This window comes from Xiphophorus hellerii, chromosome 8, assembly GCF_003331165.1.
Source record: "Xiphophorus hellerii strain 12219 chromosome 8, Xiphophorus_hellerii-4.1, whole genome shotgun sequence".
Classification (NCBI taxonomy): domain Eukaryota; kingdom Metazoa; phylum Chordata; class Actinopteri; order Cyprinodontiformes; family Poeciliidae; genus Xiphophorus; species Xiphophorus hellerii.
The window spans coordinates 19,047,732-19,071,890 of NC_045679.1; the positions used below are offsets into that span (position 1 = coordinate 19,047,732).

General features: G+C 38.8%; 1 protein-coding gene across 1 annotated transcript in view; it reads right to left on the bottom strand.

The window, feature by feature from the left end:
* hcn1 (hyperpolarization activated cyclic nucleotide-gated potassium channel 1) overlaps window positions 1-9,797 on the bottom strand; it is a 76,311-nt gene extending 66,514 nt beyond the window's left edge. The window contains exons 1-2 of the mRNA XM_032569946.1: window positions 9,084-9,797; window positions 1,587-2,010 (exon numbers count right to left, since the gene is read on the bottom strand). Of these exons, the coding sequence (XP_032425837.1) occupies window positions 1,587-2,010; window positions 9,084-9,439 (780 nt within the window). The 5' untranslated portion in view covers window positions 9,440-9,797. The remainder of the gene's footprint in view (window positions 1-1,586; window positions 2,011-9,083) is intronic.
* Window positions 9,798-24,159: the final 14,362 nt, after the last annotated feature.

Genomic DNA, 24,159 nt, shown 5'->3' on the forward strand with positions numbered 1-24,159 from the left:
TGAATAGAAAGAACAGACAGCACTTTGTAAAAATTTTCATAAGCATAGATGTTCATATATATATACAAAATTAAGTGCAGAATGCATATGTATTCAGTAAATAAAAAACGGTGTAAGCAAATTTCATCAGGATTTCATCAACTCACCTGATTAGTAAATAGAGTCTCCTTGTCTAATCTCAGTATGGATGTAGCTGTTATGTGTCGGCCTCAAACAAAAGCTAAGTTTTAAAGGTTTCACATAGAACTATTTCTTTAGGAAAAACAATAAAGAACCCAGGGAATACAGCAAACACATGGAGAAGGGTCCTCTCAACAGACGAGAAAGAACTTTTCTGCATAGTTGCAAAATAATATTTGGTGGAAAACCAATCCTGTATGAAATCCCAAACACACCATCCCTGTGGTTTAATATGGTAATGGCAGCCTCATGCTGTTTTCCAGCAAGGCCAGGAAGCATCAGAATGGTGGTGAGATGTAACCAGGCGAAAATGTTCATATTCTGAACAAGAAATCACAAAGTGTAGTCCAGCACATTGGCCTTTTAGTATAGCACTAATGCTAACTTTAGCATCAATGCTAAAGTTAGCACTAACTTTAGCATTACTGCATTACTGTTGCAGTATTTGCTGCAACAGTAATGCTGCAAATACTGTTGCAGCATTTCACAACAGTACTTACAAATCAGCCTTCTCTTGCTGACTGTCGAGGCTTGTCAGGCTTTTATTCTTCATTTTTTTTGTACCCAAAATGCTGGGAAAACAATTTAGAATTGGTGGCAGCTTTTTCAATGCTTCTGTAATCAAGAGTTCCCAGGCAGCCTAACCAGACAGTGCAGCTATAAAATTGCTCCCCGTTTTACTTCAAAATAAGAGTCCTAATACAAACAGGATACTAAGAACAGCTTATACTCACTTCACCAGACCAAATCAGGCTAACAACAACTAGGTAGTTTTTTGCAAGACAGACTTCACTTTCACAAAACATACTGAAGTGTGTTAGTAATATGCAATCTTGACTCAACGGATATCATATTCCTGGTTTCCACTTGCAAGGAGGACAGTACTGTATGTAGTTATTAGCAGGAAAGACATTTTAACACAAGACTTTGTGGAACTGAGACGTACCTTGAAACAGAAAGCATGTACATGCCTAAGCAAAAGTGCCTCTGTACTCTTTTTTAAAATATCTATTGACTATAAAACTGTACTGGAATCTGCATATTAGTCTGATTACCACAATTAGTAAGAAAACATGCATAATTTAGGTGTGGAACATTACTTATGACCTGAAAATCACAAGAGCAGGATAAATCCTTTCACAACTGAAAATAATGAACTTTCTTTAAGTTTGAGATTGTTCCCACCACCATGTTGCATCTAACTTTACTGTGCAGAATTGTCAATGAGTAATGTAGCCTTTTATTGCATTTAGTCAGTTATGTCTCCATAAAAACCCTCTAAAAATGGAACCGGGTGGTTTTAGATCCAGCTCACAAGCCCAAATACACACAGAATACTCTCATAACAACTACTTTGTCTTTTTTTCTCCTTTCAATCTTTATGCAAAGAAATGGCATATACACACCTCCTCCCACTGATGTATATATCTGATGAGCCGGGACAATCTCAACAGACGCAGGAGACTGAGGATCTTGGTGAAGCGGACGATTCGCAGAGCACGTGCAGTTTTATACACCTCCGAGTCAAAGCCTTTCTCCACTATTAAAAAGATATAATCCACTGGAATGGAGGAGAGGAAGTCCACCACGAACCAGCTCTTCAGGTAATTCATCTTGATGACCTTGGGGTCGAGGATGATCTCGGAGCTCTCCTCGTTGACGATCCCTGTCCTGAAGTTCATGACCAGGTCCACCAAGAAGATGGTGTCCGAAGCCACGTTGAAGACCAGCCAGGTGGTGGTGGTCTGCTCTGAGAAGAAGGTTATTCCCACAGGAATGATGATTAGATTCCCCATCATCATGATGAGCATTATCAAGTCCCAGTAGAACCTGCAACCGAAATACATGCAAATTAGTTAAGCAACAAAAACAAGGCAGCTTTAGCTAGTTAACATGAATTGATAAGATTGTTGTGTAATCTTAATCTCAATTGGTGGTTTTACTGATTTCAAGGTGGAACATTTAAAACTATGGCTTTTATTTTACTATGTGAACCCACAGGAAGCATGAAGATCCACACTAGAGTTATTGCCAGATCTCGTAACCATGATTCAAGGACACTGTTTTATCTATTGCAACCACTTACTGTCCCTTTTCAGGACTCTTTGGACTGAGACCCTCTCATACTTCACAGCCCTCTTAATGTCCCTGCGCTCTGCCTTGCTGTGCAAAAAAAAAAAGAAAAGGAAAAAGGCAGGAGTGATTCATCAGTTCCCATGCTCTGTTCACCAAGCGTCCCAGGCCCCAGAAAAGGCTGAGCGACCACGAAATGAAAATAGATGCTTTCAGGAATCCTATCTCCTTCTAAAAACTCTCCGCTGACGCCATCCTTGCTTGCTTCTGTCCCTGCCTCGCTGCCCGCTCTCTGACGTTACCAAAAGGTGGAAATGGACTTGCTGGCTGCTTGGCAGGCTGCCTGTCTGATGGGAGGACCGGCCACACAGTAATGGATCTGTGTGAATAAATTAAACCAGGGCCTTGGCTTTATAAATACCCACAGATCATGTGTCCGATAATTGTCTTCACTTCGGCTGAAAAGCGGTCTTCAAGGTGGCTCATAAAACCCACTGAAGGTATTTTTACACCAGTAGCATATATTGAGCCCTGGAGTGGATGCTTAAGGAAATTGCATGATGCACTTTGGGTTTTCATGCATTATATTCCTCTCAGGGGTGTTTTATTTTAAGGTATGAAGACAATGATAGTAATAAGAATCATTAATTAGACATTCTAACCATTAAGAGTAAAAAATTATACTTTTTGGCGGCTTACTGTGCTACTGTAATATTCCATGCCTATAAACACATCCATGTTCCTTGAGCATCTGTCATGTTACAGCCACAGTGTATCCTATAGAACAGCATGTTAGGGACAATTGTGTAGAAGAAAACATAAACATGATTTGGTACTTTCTTCTGCAAAAAAAAAATCTGAAAAATCTAGTATGAATATGTAACTATTTTTTGCTGCAATTACAGCTGCTAGTCGTTTAGGGTATGTCTCAACCTGCTTTAAACATTTAAAAGAGAACTTTATTTTTTCCTTTATTTCTTCACAAAACCAATCCGGCACAGTCAGACTGGATTGTGTTCAGCTATTCTAAGCTGGATCTAGATCTGGACTTTCAGTAGGGCGTTCTAACACATGAAATTGCTTTGATCTAAACCCTTCTACTATAACTCTGGTTTATTATCTCTGTCCTGCAGGTAAGTGAACCTCCCATTTCCAGGATTGTCCTGTATTTAGTTCCATTTGTCTTCGATCAACTCTAGCCAGTTGTTTGTTGTGCATCTTTGTTCTTTGTCTGCAACAAACAAAACACAGGACTTTCTTCTTGTCACTTCTCCGTTAAGGACAGATAAGAGTTATATTGTCAAGAGATTCTCTCACCTGAGAGGTGGATCTCTGCAACTTCTCCTGTGCTACAAAGGAGCGTAGGTTGCTGCTCTGATTAATACTCTGCATTTTTATCCTGTAGGGGTAGGTTTTATACTGAGATTAATTTGGACTCATGTGGACTCTTGGTTGCTAAGAATTGAATTTAGGGATATAAAATGAAAAAGGGCCTTAAATAATAAAATTGGAATGCTTTTTCAAGAGATTGTAAAAACATTTTAACATTTAATTTTCATTTAACTTAAAAAGTATGTCCTCGAGTTCCAAGGTTGTAATGTGACAAAATGTGAAAAATGTCAATACACAGCTCTGGGAAAAAATAGGAGACTGAACCTCATTGAAAACCTCATGGTTATTCCACCATATATTGATTTCTGAACTCTTCCTGAGTTAAAACATTAGTACTATTGTGTCTAAGTAAATGTGAACTTGTTTTCTCTGCATTATTTCAGGTCTGAAAGCACTGCGTGTTTTACGTTACTTTGACCATTTCTCATTTTCTGCAAATAAACACTAAATTTCTCCTTGGGATTTCGGACACATGCTGTCAATAAAAGAACAATGTTCATTTTACTCAAACATGTATCTATAAAAAGTTAAATCAGACTGAATTTTGAGTGGTCTCTCAATTTTTTTCCAGAGCTGTATTTGCAAGGCACTGCAAGTAAAGCACAAGTATCTTTTTTTCTTAGTATTTTTTTTTTTTTTTAAAAGAAAAAAAAAACTTATCTGCTGTGACTCATCTTTTCAGTTTTCAGAGACACCAAAACTGGAATATTTATACTGGGGGTGATGGGGTCGAGAGTGAAGATGGAAAATGAAATGAGTAAAAAGATTATCTAAGCCTGTGGTTAAAGCAGGGAGTCATATTGAAGTTAAATAAGTTGAAACACAAACAGCAGCTCAAAAGGTTAAGCTGCAAGTCAAGGAAATCTTGGATGTTTTCCACTCGCAATAACGTAATGAAAAGGACTGCCCACATATTTTACATATTTTTATCTCTATCGTAATTTGTTTTTGGGTGGTAATCATACTGTACATGACCTTTCAGACACTCGCTTGAATAAGTAATCCAAAAGTTTGATCCAAAGCCCAGCATTTTGGGTGATATTTCTTTACATGGGGTATGAATTTGTGTTTTGTATAGCCTCCTGAGACCCAGCAATACATTTTTGTCCTCTGTGGAGGACATAGGTTTTTTTGTTCATAACTCTGAAACCATACATGCCACTGTGTTAAATTCTGTTGGTCCTTAGAGAGGACATCCTGGGCCTCAAAATGTGTTCATATTTGCCACAAGAGAGTCCCGATGTCCTCTCCAAAGGACATACTGTAATAAATAAATAATAACATGTTTTGAAACTTTTTCAATTGTAGTGATGTTTTTTCACTCCAAAGAGTCATGTAGTGAAAAAAAAAAAAAATTCAAAAACTTTTTTTTTTCTGGGTCTCAGGAGGATAGACCTAGTCTGTCATAAGGCAGAATGACGGACAGCATTCTGCCACTGCACTCATGTTTTCAGTCATCATTGGATTAAGCTCTTGGATTAATGGTCAAGTTCTCAGTTTATTCTCAATCCCAGTTAAACCAGTAGCAGTAGCTGTAACTGTACCTTGTACAACTCCATACAGCCTTTATTTATCCCCTTCTTCAGATTCAGTTCATGGACAGGGTGCATTATTCAAGCAGTGCGCTCCTGTGCAGCACCAGCTTTGCAGTCAGTCACCTCGAGATGCACCGCACACGCTTCTTTCAAAGCTTCACACTGTAAATCACCCCGAACACCCAAACAAGTTGCTGTTGTCATTGATTTACATGAGCGACAGGAGCGAGACACAGCCGACTCCGCAGTAACACTGCAGATGTTTCTTCCTAAGTCAATCCAATATCTGCTGCATGACGATAGATTAAACAAGCATGTGTGACCCCTGAATATATATTTTAAAAAACAACAAATAAAGCAAAGAAATGAGACAAAATGTTCTTGCACACACCACGGCTTAAAGCTTTAAAAGACATGAACCTCAAACTAAAATTCCCAGGCAGAGGGATTCAGTAGTAGACCTAATCCTGCTTTAAATCAAGCCAGCACTTTTTTTTTTTTTTTCTCGTAGATTTCCTTTTTACAACAAGTGATCCATCATAATCAGTGCCAGGCCAATCCTGCCAAGCAACAGAGGGAACCCTACATGATCTTAGTCAGCACAGGCTGGTCCAATCCAGTCTGCAATATAACAGGTAAGGCACGTAGTGAAAGGTCACAAAGTAATGATGCTTGTGCAACGAGAAAAAACACAAACTTCTGGTCGGACAAAGGGGTCCTGGGGCAATCTATGGATACAACTGCAAGATGCAGCAACAATGATTTACTCAATATTTGCGTTTATTGGTAAATGTCTGAATAGATTTTGTTTTTATGTAGTAAGAAATTGCAGAAGTTCTGGCTGATCAAATTTGAGCAATCATTTTGGAGCCTATATTGTAAAACGAAATGCACGCACTATCCTCTGAAGGTTTAAACTGCAATAGGATTTCTGCTCTGTAAGACTAGCATTGCAATTTATTAAGCCAAGGCGCACCAATCAATTGGTCAGATATCAGAACTGGACATATTTTCCTTGAATTTTCTCTTAAATCAGCTCTGACCAGTGATTCACATTTTTCCCTTATCCAATAAGTGTACCAAAATAAGAACCTGCACAATTTTATATCTATTAATGTCATTAACAGGAACATTCATGCATTTTTCTGAGTCTTATAAAAATCTAACAAAGGTTAGGAACAAATGATTTGATGCGTAAAAGATGATAACCCTTTAACTACTTGATTTCCTTGTTGAATTGAAAACCAATACCTTTACAAAACTATTGTGCGATAGTCTTTCTATTCGGAAATCCATTTTGGCCTGATCAGTGCATCTCTTGTATACAAAATAAATTTAAATTAACAATTTGCATCTTGAAAGTAGATTGTGTCAAAGAGTACAACAAAGAGTACAACAAAACATAACACAAACTGTGAAGCCAGGCATGAAGCCTCTCCGAAATAATCCATGAATAATAAATATTACTAACCTGCTATAAATCTTTAAGCAGGTACTGTGCACAAAGAATATGTTGCATATTGAGTTTCAAACACTCCCACCATGCATGGTGTCATCCATGTGTTGTTTATATGTATGACTTTGGTCATACTACACTACTCTGCTTACATAACTAAACTAAGAAGGTAGCTTGTTCACCTAAAATACACTCGACCACTTTCAGAGCCGTAGTATCATTGCTTCTTTACATTGACTAAAGATTAAGAATCCCTTCTGTCAAATCACTCTTTGGAAAATGTCATTGAGAGGATAACCCGAGGGCAGCCTTCAACAGAAGGAGCAAGAAGGAGGAGGCCAGTCTGGCCTTTTTGCTGTGACATGTTCCCTTACATCTGCATGAGCAAAATTCTTGCCCATTATTGCTACAAATTCAAAAAGGAAGTATGGATTACACCTCATTATTCCTGTCGTGCCTTTTGGTCATCTTTAGAAAGGGTCAGTCTTCTTACGCAATTGTTTGCGGATTCTACTAAGCTCATTGACTGTTGTCACTAATCCTTGCCCATCAAGTTTGCACTTCTGTGTAAACACAAGGACATATGGAAGTGTCTATGTGTTTGACTATGCCTCCCTCCAAGTGTATAATATAGACAATTTCTACATTTTACCTGCAGAGTGGCTCCGCAGTGGGCCTGCATTGGATTCTGCCTTTAGTATGACAGCCTTGAGTTGACAAAATTTGTTTTCCACTATATTTATCTGCTGCTCAGGTAGTCACAATGCAGTCAAACGCCTACCAGACATACTTTTAGTAGCTTGTAAATTCTAGTTTGAAAACATTAATACAGTGTCGTCTTGTAGTAGTGACGAGTGGCCACTTTTAGCTTGAGTCTTTGCTTTTCTTGCATCCAAATTTTGAAGACATACAAATTTGTCTTTCTTCTAGATGTGAGAAAAATGTTTCGGCCACAACCTGCTCATTTCTACTCAGGACTCAAGCGTATTGTAAAATCTATTGCTACTTGTCTTCAACCTGAGATCGAGTGGCCCTTAAATCAGCAGCAGTGTACACAGAGTTCTGCATTCACAGCCCCTGCCCAATGCTCAGGACCACGGACAGCTCTGTGGTAGCGGCAAACAGAGGGAACAACTGGGATGACTGTCCTTATGCCAAAAGCCCACTGGTGCAAAAGCCAGACCAGATTAAATGCTTAATTGGTCAAGAAGTGAACTGTAAACATGCGAACATGCAGCATGTGTGTTACTGGTCCTTCCTGTGTATGATCTGGTTAGTGCTCGAAATGTAAAACCAACTATCTGGATCCATTTGCTACACATCCTTTGCTATAGGAATAATCATTTATTCCTATAGCATAAATGATATGCTATAGGTATATTTGGTATACTAATGGGGCAAACTATGGAGCAAAGGATATATGCAAATTTGACAACTATGTAAATATCAATATCACTTGTTGAAGGAGTTATGAACTGCCTCTATGCTGCAGCAGCACATTCTCTCATTAGGACAGCTGTAACAACAGCTTCTACAGAGTCAGTCTAATCAATTGATTTAGGTAGTTTTTTGTTTCATTTCTGTTGTGTATTTGTTGAGTTCGCTGCTTTCGACTAGAATCATGCCAGCATATGAAAAACAAATAGCAAAAATAAAATGTTCTGGAGAAAAAAAGAATGAAACGCTGGCTCAGCCGGTTGTAGATTGTGGCATATAAAAGATAAACATTTAATTTTGGGTTTCCCCATAATACTAATGGAAGAGTCCATGTAAAATATAAATTAGATGAGGCTGCCAAACTTTGAGGAGATTTTCTGCCTTAATGTGTGGAACATGTGAGATATTCCAATGGAAGTAACTCAAACACAGCCTTAAACCTCCTCTTTAGTTTCCCTAAATTTATTCAACATGGCAGTTTTTGCTTCTTCTTTCCCCCTGCGTGATTTTACCGCATTCTGTGCATTATTTTTTTTTTTTTCAAGCACGCAGGCCTTTCGCTTTACCGCCGCCTACAATGAAATGTTTACTACCGTGATGGTGCAGAGGCATTGTCACGTTGTGCCCAGGTGAAGTCGCCCCTTCAGATAGAGGAACACGTCGCCCGGTTTGTGTGAAACATGCAGGAAATCTGAGCTGTGAGAATGTTTGCAAATTCTGACATTCAGCAATCTTTTCCCAAGGACACCCCACCAATATGCATATTGCCCTTTTTTATTCTTATTATTTTAATTATGATTTTTTTTTTTTTTTTTTTTAATATGCCGCAATGAATCAGCCTTGGAGCAGAGCCTCTCTGCCTGCAGAAGCCAGATTGCTTACATGCAGAGGTAGATTAGTGGATGCGCTTAGGGGCCAGGCTGTATGAGGCTACATCTCCCAGACCCTCAGGGTGACGGAGGGGATGCATTCAGAGGGAGGGGTGAGCAGGTGTCTGTTCCAGTCCTTACCTAAAATCGCTATATGGGTGAATGATCCAGTATCCGGCCGTCTGGACCCTCTCTTGCTCTTTCTCCACGGCTTTCTGACTGCCGAACATTCGCAAGGAGAACTTATTGACTCCGGGCTGCATCATCGCCCCGAATTGCCTCTGCATAAAACCATGCTGCCTGGACGCCCCGTCCAGGTCGTCAAAGCCGACCATGGCCTCTTCCCGCTCCCCCTTGAATCCCACGGAGTTGCCATGGTCCTTCGTGTTCTGGCTCCCCGTGTTATTTTTCTGTATCGAGTCTTGCCTCTGAAAAACATTATTCCCATCCGCCTTCTCCTCCTTGTTGCTGGAGAACGAATTGGATTTGTCTTCCATGGTGCTCCGAGTTTGCCCGTTGTTCTCTGTGGACAGAGCGCTCCGCCGCCTGCTCGCGAGAGAGGACCCGCCGTGGGCTCTGCTGGTTCTTCTCGGTGTCCTTCAAACTGTTCGGCTTCTCTTGTCTTCAAATGCGAGTGCTGCAAACTGAGACGGAGTGCACGGGAGCCCGGTGGATCAGGTTTCTTGGGTTACCGCCATCTACCGACGGCCCCGGCTCCTGCCGTGCAGCGTCTGTGCTTCATCCCTCACTCCGCACGGCACTGCGGTTTAACTGGCACATGCTCCTGCACCTTATTTACATAATGCTACAGGCGAAATGTGGCCCGTGAGATCCCTCTGTCCTCTTCTCCGAACATCTGTCAGAGAGGAGGGAGGGAGGGAGCGGAGGGGGGGGAGGTAGGGATTCATTAAAAAAATAATAGTTTTGGTTGTTAATTTATGTTTTGGTTTTGGCCTGAGCGACGATATAAGTTTTATTTTTGCGCTAATATATGCATGATATATTCCATCACGATTTAAAAGATGCATGTAAGTTTGATCGACTCACAGTAGTATTTTTCAGTGGGGAGAATCATCATTTTAATGTGTTGAACTTCTCCACATTTTGCCAAATTTCAGTGGAATATTCTGCAGTATAGTAATAATAAGGTGCCCAATTGGGAAGCATAAATAAAGGGAAGCATGTTTTGTTTGTTTCTTGCAAATTTTAATCTGGTAAAGGTGTGTCATGCATATCCTACATGCATTCTCTCAGCTGCATGTATTCTCAGCTAACCCTGACCCTACGCAGCTGAGAGCACAGCTGCATGTATTCAGGGGTGTTTCTCTACCAGCTTTCCACAGCTAGACACTTAACATTTTGCCCATTTGATCAAAAAGGTCAAATTCAGTCAAATTGGAAGGAAGGCTGAAAAAGAAATCTCCCACAGCATGATGCTGCCATCACTGTGTTTCACATATACAGGGAACATTGTGTTCAGGGTAGGACTCCACAATATGTGGTAGTACATTACTAGTAATGTTATTAGGACTGTTTGAATGCAATGACGATTGGCCGTGAAGATGACTTTGAATTTATCCGTGTGATTAGAATCAGCTGTCTATGTATTTCTGGTATTATTTTTTTTAATCTGTATTTTATATCAACTATAACACAGTGATAGCCAAAAACATGCCATATAAATCAGATTCACCACTTAAAAAGGCACATCATATTTGTATCACTCTGATCAACTAAACACTTGAATGCTCTTTTCTGATCAATTTCAGATCCATATAATTGGTGTGAAATAAGAAAATTGTATTTCAAAGCAATACATTTTGATACTAAAGTTATTTGTGAGACTAAAGAATAAAGGGTTCTACACAAGGCCTCAATTTCTGAACAATTCTGCCAATGCTGAAGGATCCTGACTTGTATTATATCTATTGGCCAGTAGGGGATAAGGTAAAATCACAGAATAAGCATTTATTGTTATAAATTTTACACATTAAGTTTGTCAGTGAAAGCAAACATAAAAATTAATATAAAAACACCAAGTGAAACTTTTCCACTGTGAATGACAAAGTAAGAACCAAACAATAACATGTGGAAAAGTGAAAAAAAATAAATAAATAAATAAATATGAGGAGAAATCAAGAAAGAGAAAAAAGAAAGTTTAAACATGAAACATTTTTCTGTGCAGTCATAGAACAAGAATGTGCTTTCTGTGTGACCCACGGGGTTTCCTCAGATTGTAAAGTTAGTGCTTACATGTTTGATTTTCTGTAAAATGAGATAATTGTGCATGTGTGGATTTCCGTTGCATGCGTTTCAATTTTTTTTTTCTTTGAAACAGCTACTTGGTTTGTAGGGTCCATTATTCTGTTTTCATTTTTTTTTTTTAAAAACCAACAAAAATAATAACACTTTACACAGCACATTCAAAATATTACACGCAGCCAAATAATTTTTTCACTTTTTTTTTTTTTTTTAGCAAATTAATGAAGCACATTGTGTTCCATCCTTTCAAAAAAAGAAAATAACCATCACTGCTTTTGCACTGTGGCATTACATCCACACACCACAACACCTCTGCTGGTCGTTTCAATGGCTTTACCAAACCACATCTACTCGTGCGTATCACTGGAGAGGGCATTACCTCAGATATTTGTTGCATGTTTGGATGTGGATTATGATGTAATGATCCAAATGTTATCGTAATTGAAGCAGACATTCCTTAATTTTTTTTATGTGTTCCCCCCCTCCACTCCTACCCCACGCTTGTCAGCTGGTTTGGGTTGAGTTGGATTAGCTGGAATGCCAACTGTCTCCCCCTGCGCAAAGCTTGTGTAACTTTGGCTACTCTGTGAGTGACGCTGGGAGGGGTAGCGAGGGAGACAAATGTTGCATAACATTTTATGGCTTTAACTAATGCTGATATTGACCAAGTACAAATGCTAAATGGCCCCACTCACATGTCCAGAAAATAAATAACTGCACACTGAAATGCATTGTTAGTGCACTTTGTGTCAGTTTTAACTTCATAATGCAGAAAACATACAGGCATTCTAGCACAAACACTATTTTGCTACATTATCTTAGTGCATGTCTAAGATAGTCCCAGACAAATGTAGGTTGATGTCATATCATGCATAACATACAGAAAATGGTGACTGTAATACCCTTCTTTCTGCACGATAAACTGTGTCCTTGTTCCTTCTGATGGTCTCATTTGCCCTTCTGAAATTGCATTTACTGACTTAGATTGCATCCAGTCGTCTCTGCTTATAGTCAATGCCTCAAGTGGACATGAAACAGTTCATATCCCCTTTGCTTTGCTGGTATTGCTCATGCCACACAGAGGCAGGAGAGCAGCACCTTGTTTCAGCCCCAAACATAGCCCCCTTTTTCTTTATTTTTTGCAGGAAAAAACAATTTATTTTGTATTTATCTTGCTCTTAGCATTTGTATAGTGGATCAAGCAAAACTGATTATTATACTTAGTCAATTCTAGATGCAAAAGTGTTAAAACAGCAAACCACATGGAACTAGATAAAAACAAACAACCTAAAAGTTGAACATAAAGTAAAAATGCAAATTCACTTTGTTTTCTTCAGACTCTTGTCCTATGACCGACGACTTTAATTAAACTGTGATTGGGTCAGGGACTACGGTAGTGTTGTAATAGGATTGCGAGCTTTGGTTTGTGTCCAGTTGAGTCCAGCAGGGTATCATGGAGCCGAGGGATAAGGGTGAGGTGTTGGACGGGGACCAGCTTGAGCTGTAGGGCTTGCTTAATCTGCAAAAGGACTTGAACAAACAAAGAGCATTATCGGTCAATAAGATAATTATGAGAAAATGGTTTTAGGATTGCAAATAATATTTTGAGCATTTTAGAAAATGCAGAAAAACAAATATTGCATACTACTTAATACTGTTAACTTGGAGAAGAATATTTAATATTTATATGGCCTCTAAGTCGTGGCCAAGTCGGGACCGACCTCTGAGTCGGGACTGTTTGGAACAATCACCTGTAGAAAGTACAGAGTACATTTCTTGGACTTCCTACAAAATGAATCCTCCATTAAGAGGCAAGTGTTGTCCAATCTTGATACAGGTGCGTCCTTGTAATTCTGTTTTGGAAAATCCTGTACCAGACAATACTGAAAGTCAACAGAACACCAATGAAGGCCCTACACATGTGAACATCTGTGATACTGTTTTGGAAGACATTGAATCAGCAGACTTTGAGGACTAGGAAATAAATGAAGACTGCTCATATGTGAACATTGGTGATGTAGTTTTGGAAGACATTGAATCATTAAACTTGGAAGACCCCTGTCTGACTACTGTACAGGCCTCTGAGTCGGAACCTGCCTCCAAGTCGAAATTGTCCTCCGAATTGGGACCGGCCTCCGAGTCTGGACCGGCCCCTGAGTCCCTCTGAGTCAGGCCCATCCACCGTGTCGGGACCGTCTTCCGAATTGGGACCGTCCTCCGAGTCCCTCTGAGTCAGGAGGAGTTGAAAAAGACAGAACCGTTCCCCTATTCCTTCTGATAAAAACGGTGGGTGAATGAAATCCAAACCTTTTATGGTTCCTGAGATATCAACATTTGTCCGGAGGCATCGTTTAGCAGTGACTACAAAAAACATGCCACATGCAGCACGAAAAAAAAAAACAATGTCAAAAGCTCAAATTATTCCCAGATGTTAAACAGCATAAAAACTGTTAAAACTACCCAACTTCAAAATGGCCACTGCCTTGTGTCCTCCATGACAGCCCTGAAGCTGGAAGATTGATTGCCATTAATAGGCAGGACCTAAAGCATCCACTGTGAAACACAACGGACATTTTATATTGTAATTCTCAATTCTGCCACAGGATGGAGCGGTTTCCCCCATGGGATGAAACGTTCATAAAAAGCTGAATATTATAAAAAGTATGAAGTTTATGAATACCAAGAGATATAGCCGGCATTAGGAGATAGCTGTATAGTATAAAAGTTGAATGGTGAAAATAGCGCAAAGTATGCAGGAGAAGAAGCGCGGTGAAATTTACGAAGCAACCAGAAAAGTGGAACTCAATAGTCTGAATGCCTACAGCATTCACACCAATAAAAACTTATTTCTGCATTAATTTTCAGTTAAAACAGCAAAACATAAGAAAATAAGCATCCTGCCACTTGTAAGTACACTACTCCAGAGTGAGTATAATATACTGTAGAACTAACACACACAGCAGGATGCAGCCAGTCCTAATGCCATACTGGGCTGAGTGCCTAAGCTGGATGTCACCCAGTTTTTTCACCTGATCTAAATTAGCTCAAACACAGAGACTTTAGAGATGATCACTTCAGAAGGTTTTTATGGAAAAATGTTTGGCACACTTCTACAAACTTTACGTACAATGTATGAAAATGATTAACCTCTGGGCCCCCATATCGCAATTAGTAAAATCATAACATTTTATTTGTGTAATGAACAGAATAAACAGAATTAACTGTTTGGTTTTTTTCCAAACTACTGTATTTGTACTCAAAGAACAAAGCTTCGAAGCTACTGCCTTGCCGTTGCTTAATTTCTTCTTGAACAACCTTGTAGAAGAGAAGAGAAGTGGACAAAGTTCAAAGCAAACACATGGCACAGCTCAGATAAAGCAACTCAGCTACATGCACCTTTGGCCGGGGGAAACATATGCCTACATAGTGGATCAGGTGTTGATGGGCCATTGACAGCCTTTCACTGCCTAATTCCAGATTTGTGCCATGCACAATGTCCACTTGCTAAGCGTAGTAATCCCAAAGGATTGGTAAGTATTTTTAGTAATGGATTTACTGACGTCCGTTGATCCCTTGATGGGTAGCGTCTTTCAGAACAGTCATGGAGGAGTGTTCAGCCGCCCAAGCCCAGCTGAATAAAGTGTTCATCAATGCATGCGTCAGTGTGAGGCTTGCAGATTTGTCACTTAGTTGCTTTCTGCTGGCTTAGGAAACCTGCATCAGGTTGCAACAAGAATTCTGCAACCTGACAAAAATTCTGCAGAGCAAATCCTTTTATAAAAAGACATCCAACTGGTTTTCATCTGCCTGAATGTTTGTAAATTAGTATATTAGCTGCAGAACTAAAAACTATTGTCAAAGAATTTTCCAATGAGGACTTTTTTGAAGAATAGTCCGAGTCACAGTCCAATACCTAATTAGAAACAATTGTGTATACTTGAAAACTGAGTTGCTTTAAAGTGCATTAAAATAACACTCTACATTTGTGTTCTACTTAACTAACTCGCTGGTGATGCATCAGATGCTGCAGTGTCAACTTTTCTTGGGACCAGCAGATATTTTGTCTGGAGGACAGACATTTGTTTCCAAATAGATATTTGACTAAACACAACATTTTCTCTCTTTATTTTTTATAAAATTTTTGATTATGAATGAGCAAAACTTGCAGAAAAAGTTGTTTTCCTGCTTTCTAAGCTTACAACTGGGCTTATTGCTTCAGAAGTGTTCCACACATCTCTCCTGGACACCCGACATTGTCAAAGCATAGAAGAGCAGGTCACATGACAAAAATAGAAAATAGAAAAATAGTCTCTCTTCACTGTGAAGATCACCGATGTAGATTACGGAAAACTCAGACCCTTGGTCCAACAAAAATAATGTGCCTAGTATAATATGGAATTTTGTAAAATATACGCATTGAGGTGCCAGTTTTAAAATCAACCAACACAGATTGCAGCTTTATGGGGCTCACTGTATCCGGCTGACAAAATATAAAAAAGTAGACCAATAACAGTTATTGAAATTTAACTTTGGACTGAGATTCAGGTAGAAAATACTTTAAAAAATTCCTTAACTTTCAGCAATATTCATGCTAGTTAAGTGTTTGCTTGGCTAGTCTGATTTAGGCATTGTTCAAGGCATCTTATTTTCTACTTTATTTTCTTGCAGAACTCTTAAAACAGGGTGTTCTAGATTGAAGCTGCAATTATTGCCAACAGTGCTGTTGTTGCCATGCACGGATGCAGAAAGTTAGTATTGTCAATGTACGCAAAACAATATTTAAGATTCTGTTTTAAGAACTGTTCATCTAATTGGGCTGTTGTCAAAGCCTAAAGTTCTTTTTGTACCTGCCCCAACCTGACAGAGAGAGTAATAGCAGAATAGGCAAACCAGAAGCATGGATCTAAAATTTCATATGTTTATAAGTGTTCTGTGAACTGTAAAATTACATAAAGTCTAAAAAGAGAGACAGTCTCCATGTCCTGCACGGTGATTCTGGATGACGCATGATCGTTGATTCCCTCCCCTGCCTACTAATGCAGTTTTCGAACGCCGCCATCCTGCGTGTGGCCAATCAATAAAATATTTGTGACAATTTCACAAACGGCTGCGAGGCTGTCATAACATGTCAGTTCCAAGTTAGCGTGCCCGTCAGTGATTGGTTTCTGTAAAAGCTCCCGTGGACTGCGAATATATCTCACAGTGGAATGATTTTAACACTAACTTTAAACACTAATCTTTTTCATTTAGTTTGATTTAAATAATTGACTTATTTTAGTGAGAAATATTTTTTGGGAAAAACTGAACACAATGGGAAGAAGCATGTCTGGGATGTGTGCACGCTGTTATGAAGATAAAGCTCCAGAAAAAACAAACAAAACCAAAAAAAAAAAACAATAGCTGTGTTTCTGGCTGGGGTGAGCTTGGGATGAGTCTGAATGTTTATTTAAAGCTCAAAAAAGTCAAATCGCCTGAACGCTGAAAGCCAGAAATTTTTGTGGCCGTTTGTAAAATCCATTAGTAATCCTCAGTGATCTGAAGCATAACTGAGCAGTGGAAAACACAGCCAGCTGCAGGCAGACAGACATCCATGTTTGTGCAGTTGAGGCACTGAACGAGAGGAAGGATTTTTGTCAACTGAATGAACACACTGTGTTCCTTTGTCAAATTTGGGTAAACACTGTTCCGCATTGGGTGCTACGTGCAGCCGGTGACGTCACCTATTTCCATCATCTGTCTCCTGCCTTATCCGTCTTTCTTCATCCAAGTGGTCCTCTAAACTTCTTTTTCCCCCTCTTTCCAACCTCCTGATACCTTTTCGGCCACCTCAGCTCTCTCCGTTTCTTAATTCTGTCACGGCACTAAGGCTTCCTGGTGTTTTGGTCTGCTGCCTCAGCAGAAGACCAAGGTGAAAGCTCCCCAGAGGGAAAGGCTCCCTGCAGGTTTACCCATTAACACACACGGCGCCCTCACCTTGGAAGAGTGACAGCATTCAGACTTGATTATGTGTTTCGCATTTGAGCGTAGAGAAAGCATGGAAATGAATGTTCACCCCTACGAATGCTGCTGTGTGATCAGAATTTCAATAAACCCTTCAGAGTGGGTTAAGGCAGAACGTGTCCTATCACTGCACTTAAAGGTGTAAACAGGAGGAAAATGTCCAGTGCAGAGATGATTGATACGAAATTGATGCTCTTAACCTCTCAAGTTGCATGTTTCTGCTCAAGCAATGAGAAAAAATAACTTAATCCCAAAATGGCCTCAACCTAATACTTTCTTGAAAGACTCAATAATACCTGTGTCCCAGATGCACAACATTATCAATAAAACTTATGTGAAGGCTTTAAATCTCAATAAAATGTTCATATTGATAGGTCTATAATTCATTAAAAAAATACTATTTATTCTCAGAATAAATACTACTAAAGTATACAATGAATATTTCTGATCTGATTTCTATAATAGTCCCAGTGAAATGCAGTGCAATAGTTCTAATTGGACTAACGCCAATAAATGCATAATTATATCATCTGAACCTCCTTACATTTTTATTATTTTTAAGTAGCATACTGTGTCTTGCAAAAACATTTATTCTTCTTGAGAAGGTTCATATTTTACAATTATTTTTGTAAGATTACATATTTCAATGGGATCATGATTTTCCCATAAATAGGTAACTTTTTTTTAAATTATTACTGATGAAAATTAAAAAAAAAATCTGGTGGTCATTATGTCTTCATTCTCCTGATCCAATATGTCCAAATCTCAGTAAAATGTGAAAAAAATGGGGTTGTAACTAAATTACAAGACAATATGTCTAGAATGACTGAAACAACGACACAGAGGGGATGGATTCTGTGCAGATAATCCACACACTGTAGCGTCTTCTGCAGTCGTAAGAAAAACAGGAGACGGGACGAGAGAGGACAAGAGCAGCTTTAACACCTCAAACCAACACTTCCAGTGAGTGGTGTTGGGCTGAACTACTGTTAAATGTTGGGTCTAGTCATATCAGTCTGATGAGCTAAGTGAGTCATTATTGATTGAATCATTACCTCCAGATTGAACTGGGGCACCCTGCCATTGTGGAGCACTTAATTATTCATGAGGATGAGCTCGACGGGCTTACACCTGGATTTGAAGCTTTGTCCTAAAGACATAATAACAAATGTAAACCATGTTAATTAAAAGAAAAATGAATTCCACCACCGGCAAATCTAATCTATTTCCTCTATTTAGAGGCCGTGAGATGTGAGGCCCAAACACAGCCCCATGGTTACCTTCTAATTCATCTTTAACAATTTATAATCATAAGCAACTTATCCTAAATCACCGAGAAATAAACAACAAATCACTTCAGGAAATTACATGTTTAATCAGAGGTGGATGTACTTCACCAAACCAGATTCTCGAAGGTCAATTAAACATTAAAGGATCCTGATTGGGTGGCTGTGACAAGGAGGTTCTTATCGCACTTTGTGAAGGACAGAGGACACAATAAATATTCTATTGGCTTAGATAGCTGTCGCAATTCAAGACGGGTTCCTGCACCAGCACCTGATTATTGAGATTCGGGTTGTAATTAGTCATAATGTTTATGCGGACACGGTTTAAATTGAGTCTTAAAATATTAATAAAACAACTTATTTCTGTGCTCACTCTGAAAATTAGGGGGAAAAAAGTTAGCTCATAAAGAAATTAAGGTGGACATAATAATGGGGCACTCGAATCAAGAACACCCTCTCAAATTAGGACTTGAGGATCGGAGGAAAGTTGAAATCTGTGATCGTTTCCACTTTTTTCTGTCTATGCAACTATACATTCTCATAGAAATGTTTTTTTTGTTTGTTGTTTTTAATCTACTTATTCACATTTTAAGAATAACTATATGGTACAAAAACAGAAACACACTTGTTCACTAAAGCATTGAGCATGTAGGCCTAAGGTATAATCATCTTTACTCAAAAACATTCTTATTTGAAGAATGTTGCTGAAAAATCTTGCCAGAGTCTAGCCCTCTGATGAAAGGTTAAGCAATGGTTTGTTTCAGCTGTAAAAATTTAGAGACTTCTGAAACAAATTTTAACAATTTCATGCTTGGCACTGTAGGTTGATTTTTTTGCTCTTCAGATTTCAGTGGCATATAGACCACACCGAAGCCTTGTGCTACAAAGGGGAGCTTGTTTTTTGATACCTGGATTAGCAGATCATTAGGATTAAACCATTGACATGAGCTGGAACTTCTGAAATCTTTGAAAGCGTTGTTGGATTGATCGTCACAGCAGCATATCCATGAAGTTGAATGTGCCCTGCAGCAGCCTCAGAAAATGTAAATGAGATTATACGGAGAAATTCAGCAGACTGTCATAATAACTAGTGAAACCATGGCTCAGGAGCACAAGTTATTGGAACATTAATAAAATATCTGACTCAATGCCCACTGAGAAGAAATGTCAGGTTTTATTGTGTTCCTGTCTATTTATTCCAATCTCTCTCTAAAACGATAAAAATAAATTCATTTAATTTTTTTTAAAGCAGAAAAATTATCCATGGACATTTTTGTATTTTTCGCTTCTGCATGGTCCAAGGTGGTTTCGTTAAGGTAATAAAAATGTGTATCTCTGCTGGTTTCAGCATAGCCAGGTAATGACACCATGTTCATTGATATAATTAATGCTTCAGTCATAGATGATTGCACACGTGGTGCTGCTTCTAATTAGCACTGGGACTGCTGTAATTTTTCCAGCCGGGTTCTCCATGCTTGTCGTTTGCTTCATGCAACAGAAGATCCCAGCAGCAAGCTTGAGGAGAAATTGCTTTCCAGCTCTGCTCTGGTACAACATTCTTGTTGTTACTGGAAACAAGATAATCAAACTGATCAAAGTTCATTCCTGCTGCAGAAGAGTATACTGTTTTGACTTGAAAAGCATCAGTGCATCTTTTGTGAAGTAAAAATTGTTTTATTATTTCTCTTAATTTTATTTAATTCTTTTACTCATTTAACCATATTAGTATTGTTCAATCTGTTAGAGTATGTAGGCTAGAGAGTTTCTGCAGAACCAGTCAGAGGGTTCCCTGCAGCAACTGCAGCAGGCTGATAGCGACAATGGCTCACCATACATACCACAGCAAGGCGCCAGTATTTATTAACAGATAAGTACAGATAGTTTATAGTGTAATGGAATAAGCCCTGAGGCTTTACAAGGTTCTCTATAAAATGTCACCAGCTCAGAGTTTTGAGAAATTGATGCACCTGCTGGATATTCTGGTCTGACAATGTTCTTGTTATGCAAAATTGTTCCATTAGCAAACCTGATTTTTGGAAACTCACATATTTGAACAAGAAGATGTTTATCATCCAAGGAGTTAACTGACCCTCCAGTGAGAACGAGGTTGTACTCTCCCCAGCCTATGGTTACGTGGCCTGCATGAAAATTGTTCAACTGAAACTGGAGTGACCACATTGTGTGTCATGAGTTCTATATATTGTGAGGGCTTGCAGCTCCAAGTCAGAACTCAGAGCAGCTCACTGCTGTGTTGTTCTCCGTCTGCAGACGAAATAAAGCTTTGCTCTTTGCCATCTCAGCCTGATATCACACAGATTTTGTCCACACTTTGTAAACCCAGCTCTTCTCATGCCAATAGGAATTACTTGATGACACATTTTGAAGAGGAAAAAAAGCGGTCTGTAAAGTACCACTTTTGCATATCGAATTAAAATTTATATTTTGAAGGATGGTCGGCTAGCTGGGAGTATAATGCTACATTGTGTTCTCTTTCAAATTACTTTCTTAATTATTTAGTAAGAATTTCACTTTGAAGAGGCATCAATTTATTTTCCCCCATTTTGTTATCCGTATAATCTTATCCAGTGAATTCTCTAGTCTAAGAGTGAAGTGCACATATATTTTAGTAATCCGATTTACTGCTAAATGGTCAGAAATTGAATATAGTAAAATGGTTGCCATGGTCTGGGCAAGAAGGTTTCCATTCATGGCCTTTTTTGTAGCATTGAGATGCATGGTTGGTTGTCACCTGTGTCTCTGTTGGGCTTGTGATCGACTGGCACCCGTCAAGGGTGTTTTAGTTTTGTGTCTTTGCAAGGTCTTTTGCTTTTGTTCTGGGATTGATTTGCACATTTCTTAAGCAATATACATGAATCTCTGAACAATGTGATGATTGGATGTTTCCATGGTTTCTATGGGCACATAAAAATTTACATTGAAAGAAAAAAAAATTCTAAAAGTTCTCCTTCGAGAAGTTATTTTGGAGGACGGACCTAAAGCAAATGAATAAATAAAGTCAGACTGTGCAAAAAAATGGTTCAAAGTTTTGGATTTTTTTTAATTATTATTATTCAAGTCTTCTGTTCAAATGCCTTTTAAATTATCATGAAGCTTTAGGCTTTCCAGCTAAATTTCTTTGCCTTTCTGGAACTTCAAGAAAGAAGTCTGACCAGTCCTCCCAGTTTGGACATGGAATTAACTACTAATAAAAAAGAAATGTATTGATACCAGTTGTTTTCCATGGCTTCCTCTTGACTTTTACATTTTAATCAGTGTCCTATAGTAACAGTACAAATGCCTTCAATTCAATATTTGAAAAAGTCACATTTTGACAAGGGGACAGTTGTGTTGGACTGTTTGTAAGAAAGAGGAAAGAGAATGTAATTCTCATCCGATCTTTGTAGTTTTTAGTACAACTATTGTTGGGGGTTGATTGTAATTATTCCAAAACAATTTTTTGTTAAGAATACTGGGATTTAAACAATTCCTCTTTTTGGAAATGATTTACCAAATGAAACCCTTTGTGCAGAGTACATTTGATGCTGGTGGCCACAAAAACCCTGACGGCAAGCTGGACAAGGTCATGGATAAAATCTCAACCACTTCCTGAAACACTCCAGGCAGTGCGGCTTCAAGCTTAATTGATGATGTAACGCGATTTAAATACATCGCTATAAGCTAACATAGTAGCAGGTTTCTGTTCCGTATCTGAGCTCTGAATGCATCACTCCATGGGTATGCTGCTCAATATGTCATTGAGTGATGAGCTTATCTCTACGCCCCTGAACACATCTTCCGTGTGTCAGGAAGTGAGTAGAGGGTTTGACCTCAAACCCAAAGGGCTGTGCTGGTAGTGGAGAGGTCGAAGCGAAGCTGCTAGCAGCAGCAGCAGGAAAGAGGCAGAAAGCAGCAGAGTGTATCAGGATGCTTTGCAGCTCATGTAGATCATGCAAATTATTAGGATATTGTGTGAATTATTTAAATATTTAAGTAATATCAAATACATTGGTGACTTTTGTTCACTGTTTTTATTAAAAAAAAAAAAAAGTATTGCACAGATTGATTGCATATTGTAAAACGCATACACCATTGTTAAGGTATCAATGAAATCAGTGGTACAGCCAAACAGCTTTTTTTCAGCCAGGCCCCTCTTATCAGCAGTGAGCAGTAATTACAGGTGTTGATGCTTTTTCAAGCTGATTATACACTACCTGGACAGAGCAAGGTGGCAGGAAGCCAACACACACAAACTCCTAGAGAGGAATGGAAAATATCTGCCTTAACAAAAGACTCACAGTTTTCTAAGCGCTCATTTTCTTCGCCCCACTTGTAAATGTTGAGCTTACATTCGAATAATAGTACAAAAACACCATGTTTAGTTAATGCTGTCCATAAAAAACAAACTCTGGGGATTTCCCAGCAGTTTAATGAGCTGAACCTTTTCAGCTATTTGCACTTTGAAATATTCATTGGGTTAGACATTCTCCTGTCTAAATATTTGGGAAACAATGAAACACTATTGGCTGCAGGCCAGGCAAACACCCTTTGGGGTTCTTTTCCGAACTTGATCGTAATCTTAATAGCTTCAGTCTGTATGTGACTGTTCACTTACTCTTAAACTCCGCTCCACTGAGTTCCTCAAAATTTGCTCAATGTTGTTACACATTTCAATGTTCTTTTATGTAATTTGCTTTGAAAACAACTAATTTAGCCACAATCTTTAGCTGCTGTTTATTTAATTATTTAAGAAATGGTGATATGACAGCAAACTGGTCAGCTTTTTTTGGAATATATTTCATCTCTCTTCAAAGCGTCCAGCAGCAGTGAAAACAAAGCTGTTCTTCCATATTTACAGCACTGCATGGTTTATGGAAATTACTTTAATCTGTTCATTGGTATAAAGGAACTGCCATTTTGATAATTAATCTGCCTAGCTTCGGAGGGGGGGAGCCGAGGCCCAAACCCGCTGATGACGAGGTCCTGTTATGTGAAGGGACGGTCCTGTGCAGATGTCTGATTTGCTGCAATGTTTTCCAAAACACAAGCTGGGAGGTTAGGGCAACAAATTATGACATAATTCCCTTATATAAAAAAAAAACGTCAAAGCAATTTAAATATATGGATGAAGTAAGCAATCTGGCAATATCGTTTCTAGTTTTTTTAATATATATAATTCCTAGCTTGTACCTACAATGACTTACAGAAATATTCTTACTTGCACTTTGTTAAAATTGCCAGAGTAAGAAAGAAATTGTGATAAACTCACAATAACTCTTGCCAAATAGAAAAAATAAACCTAGCAGGACATGGAAAGACCTAAATTGAGGCAGACCTCCATGGCAGACTAGCAGAATTGCAAAGATACACAACTCATGAGGAACATTGAGGAAAGATCCATTCCACACTGCTTACTTTAAAAAGCTCTTTAAAAAGGAAAAGATGGCCAGTATTTTTTTAATGGAAAACTTGCTACTTTCCAGTCATATTTGAAAGAAAGCCACAAGAAGTCTTGCTTAGCGTTTCTCCTGATGTGTGAGACACAAGAAACATGTAGAAGCAAGTTTTTCCTCATCAGATGAAACCAAAATAAAATCTGACAGCCCTACTCATCACCCTGAGTGGACCATCACTAAATGAAACATGGCATCATACTGCTGGCATGCCATTAT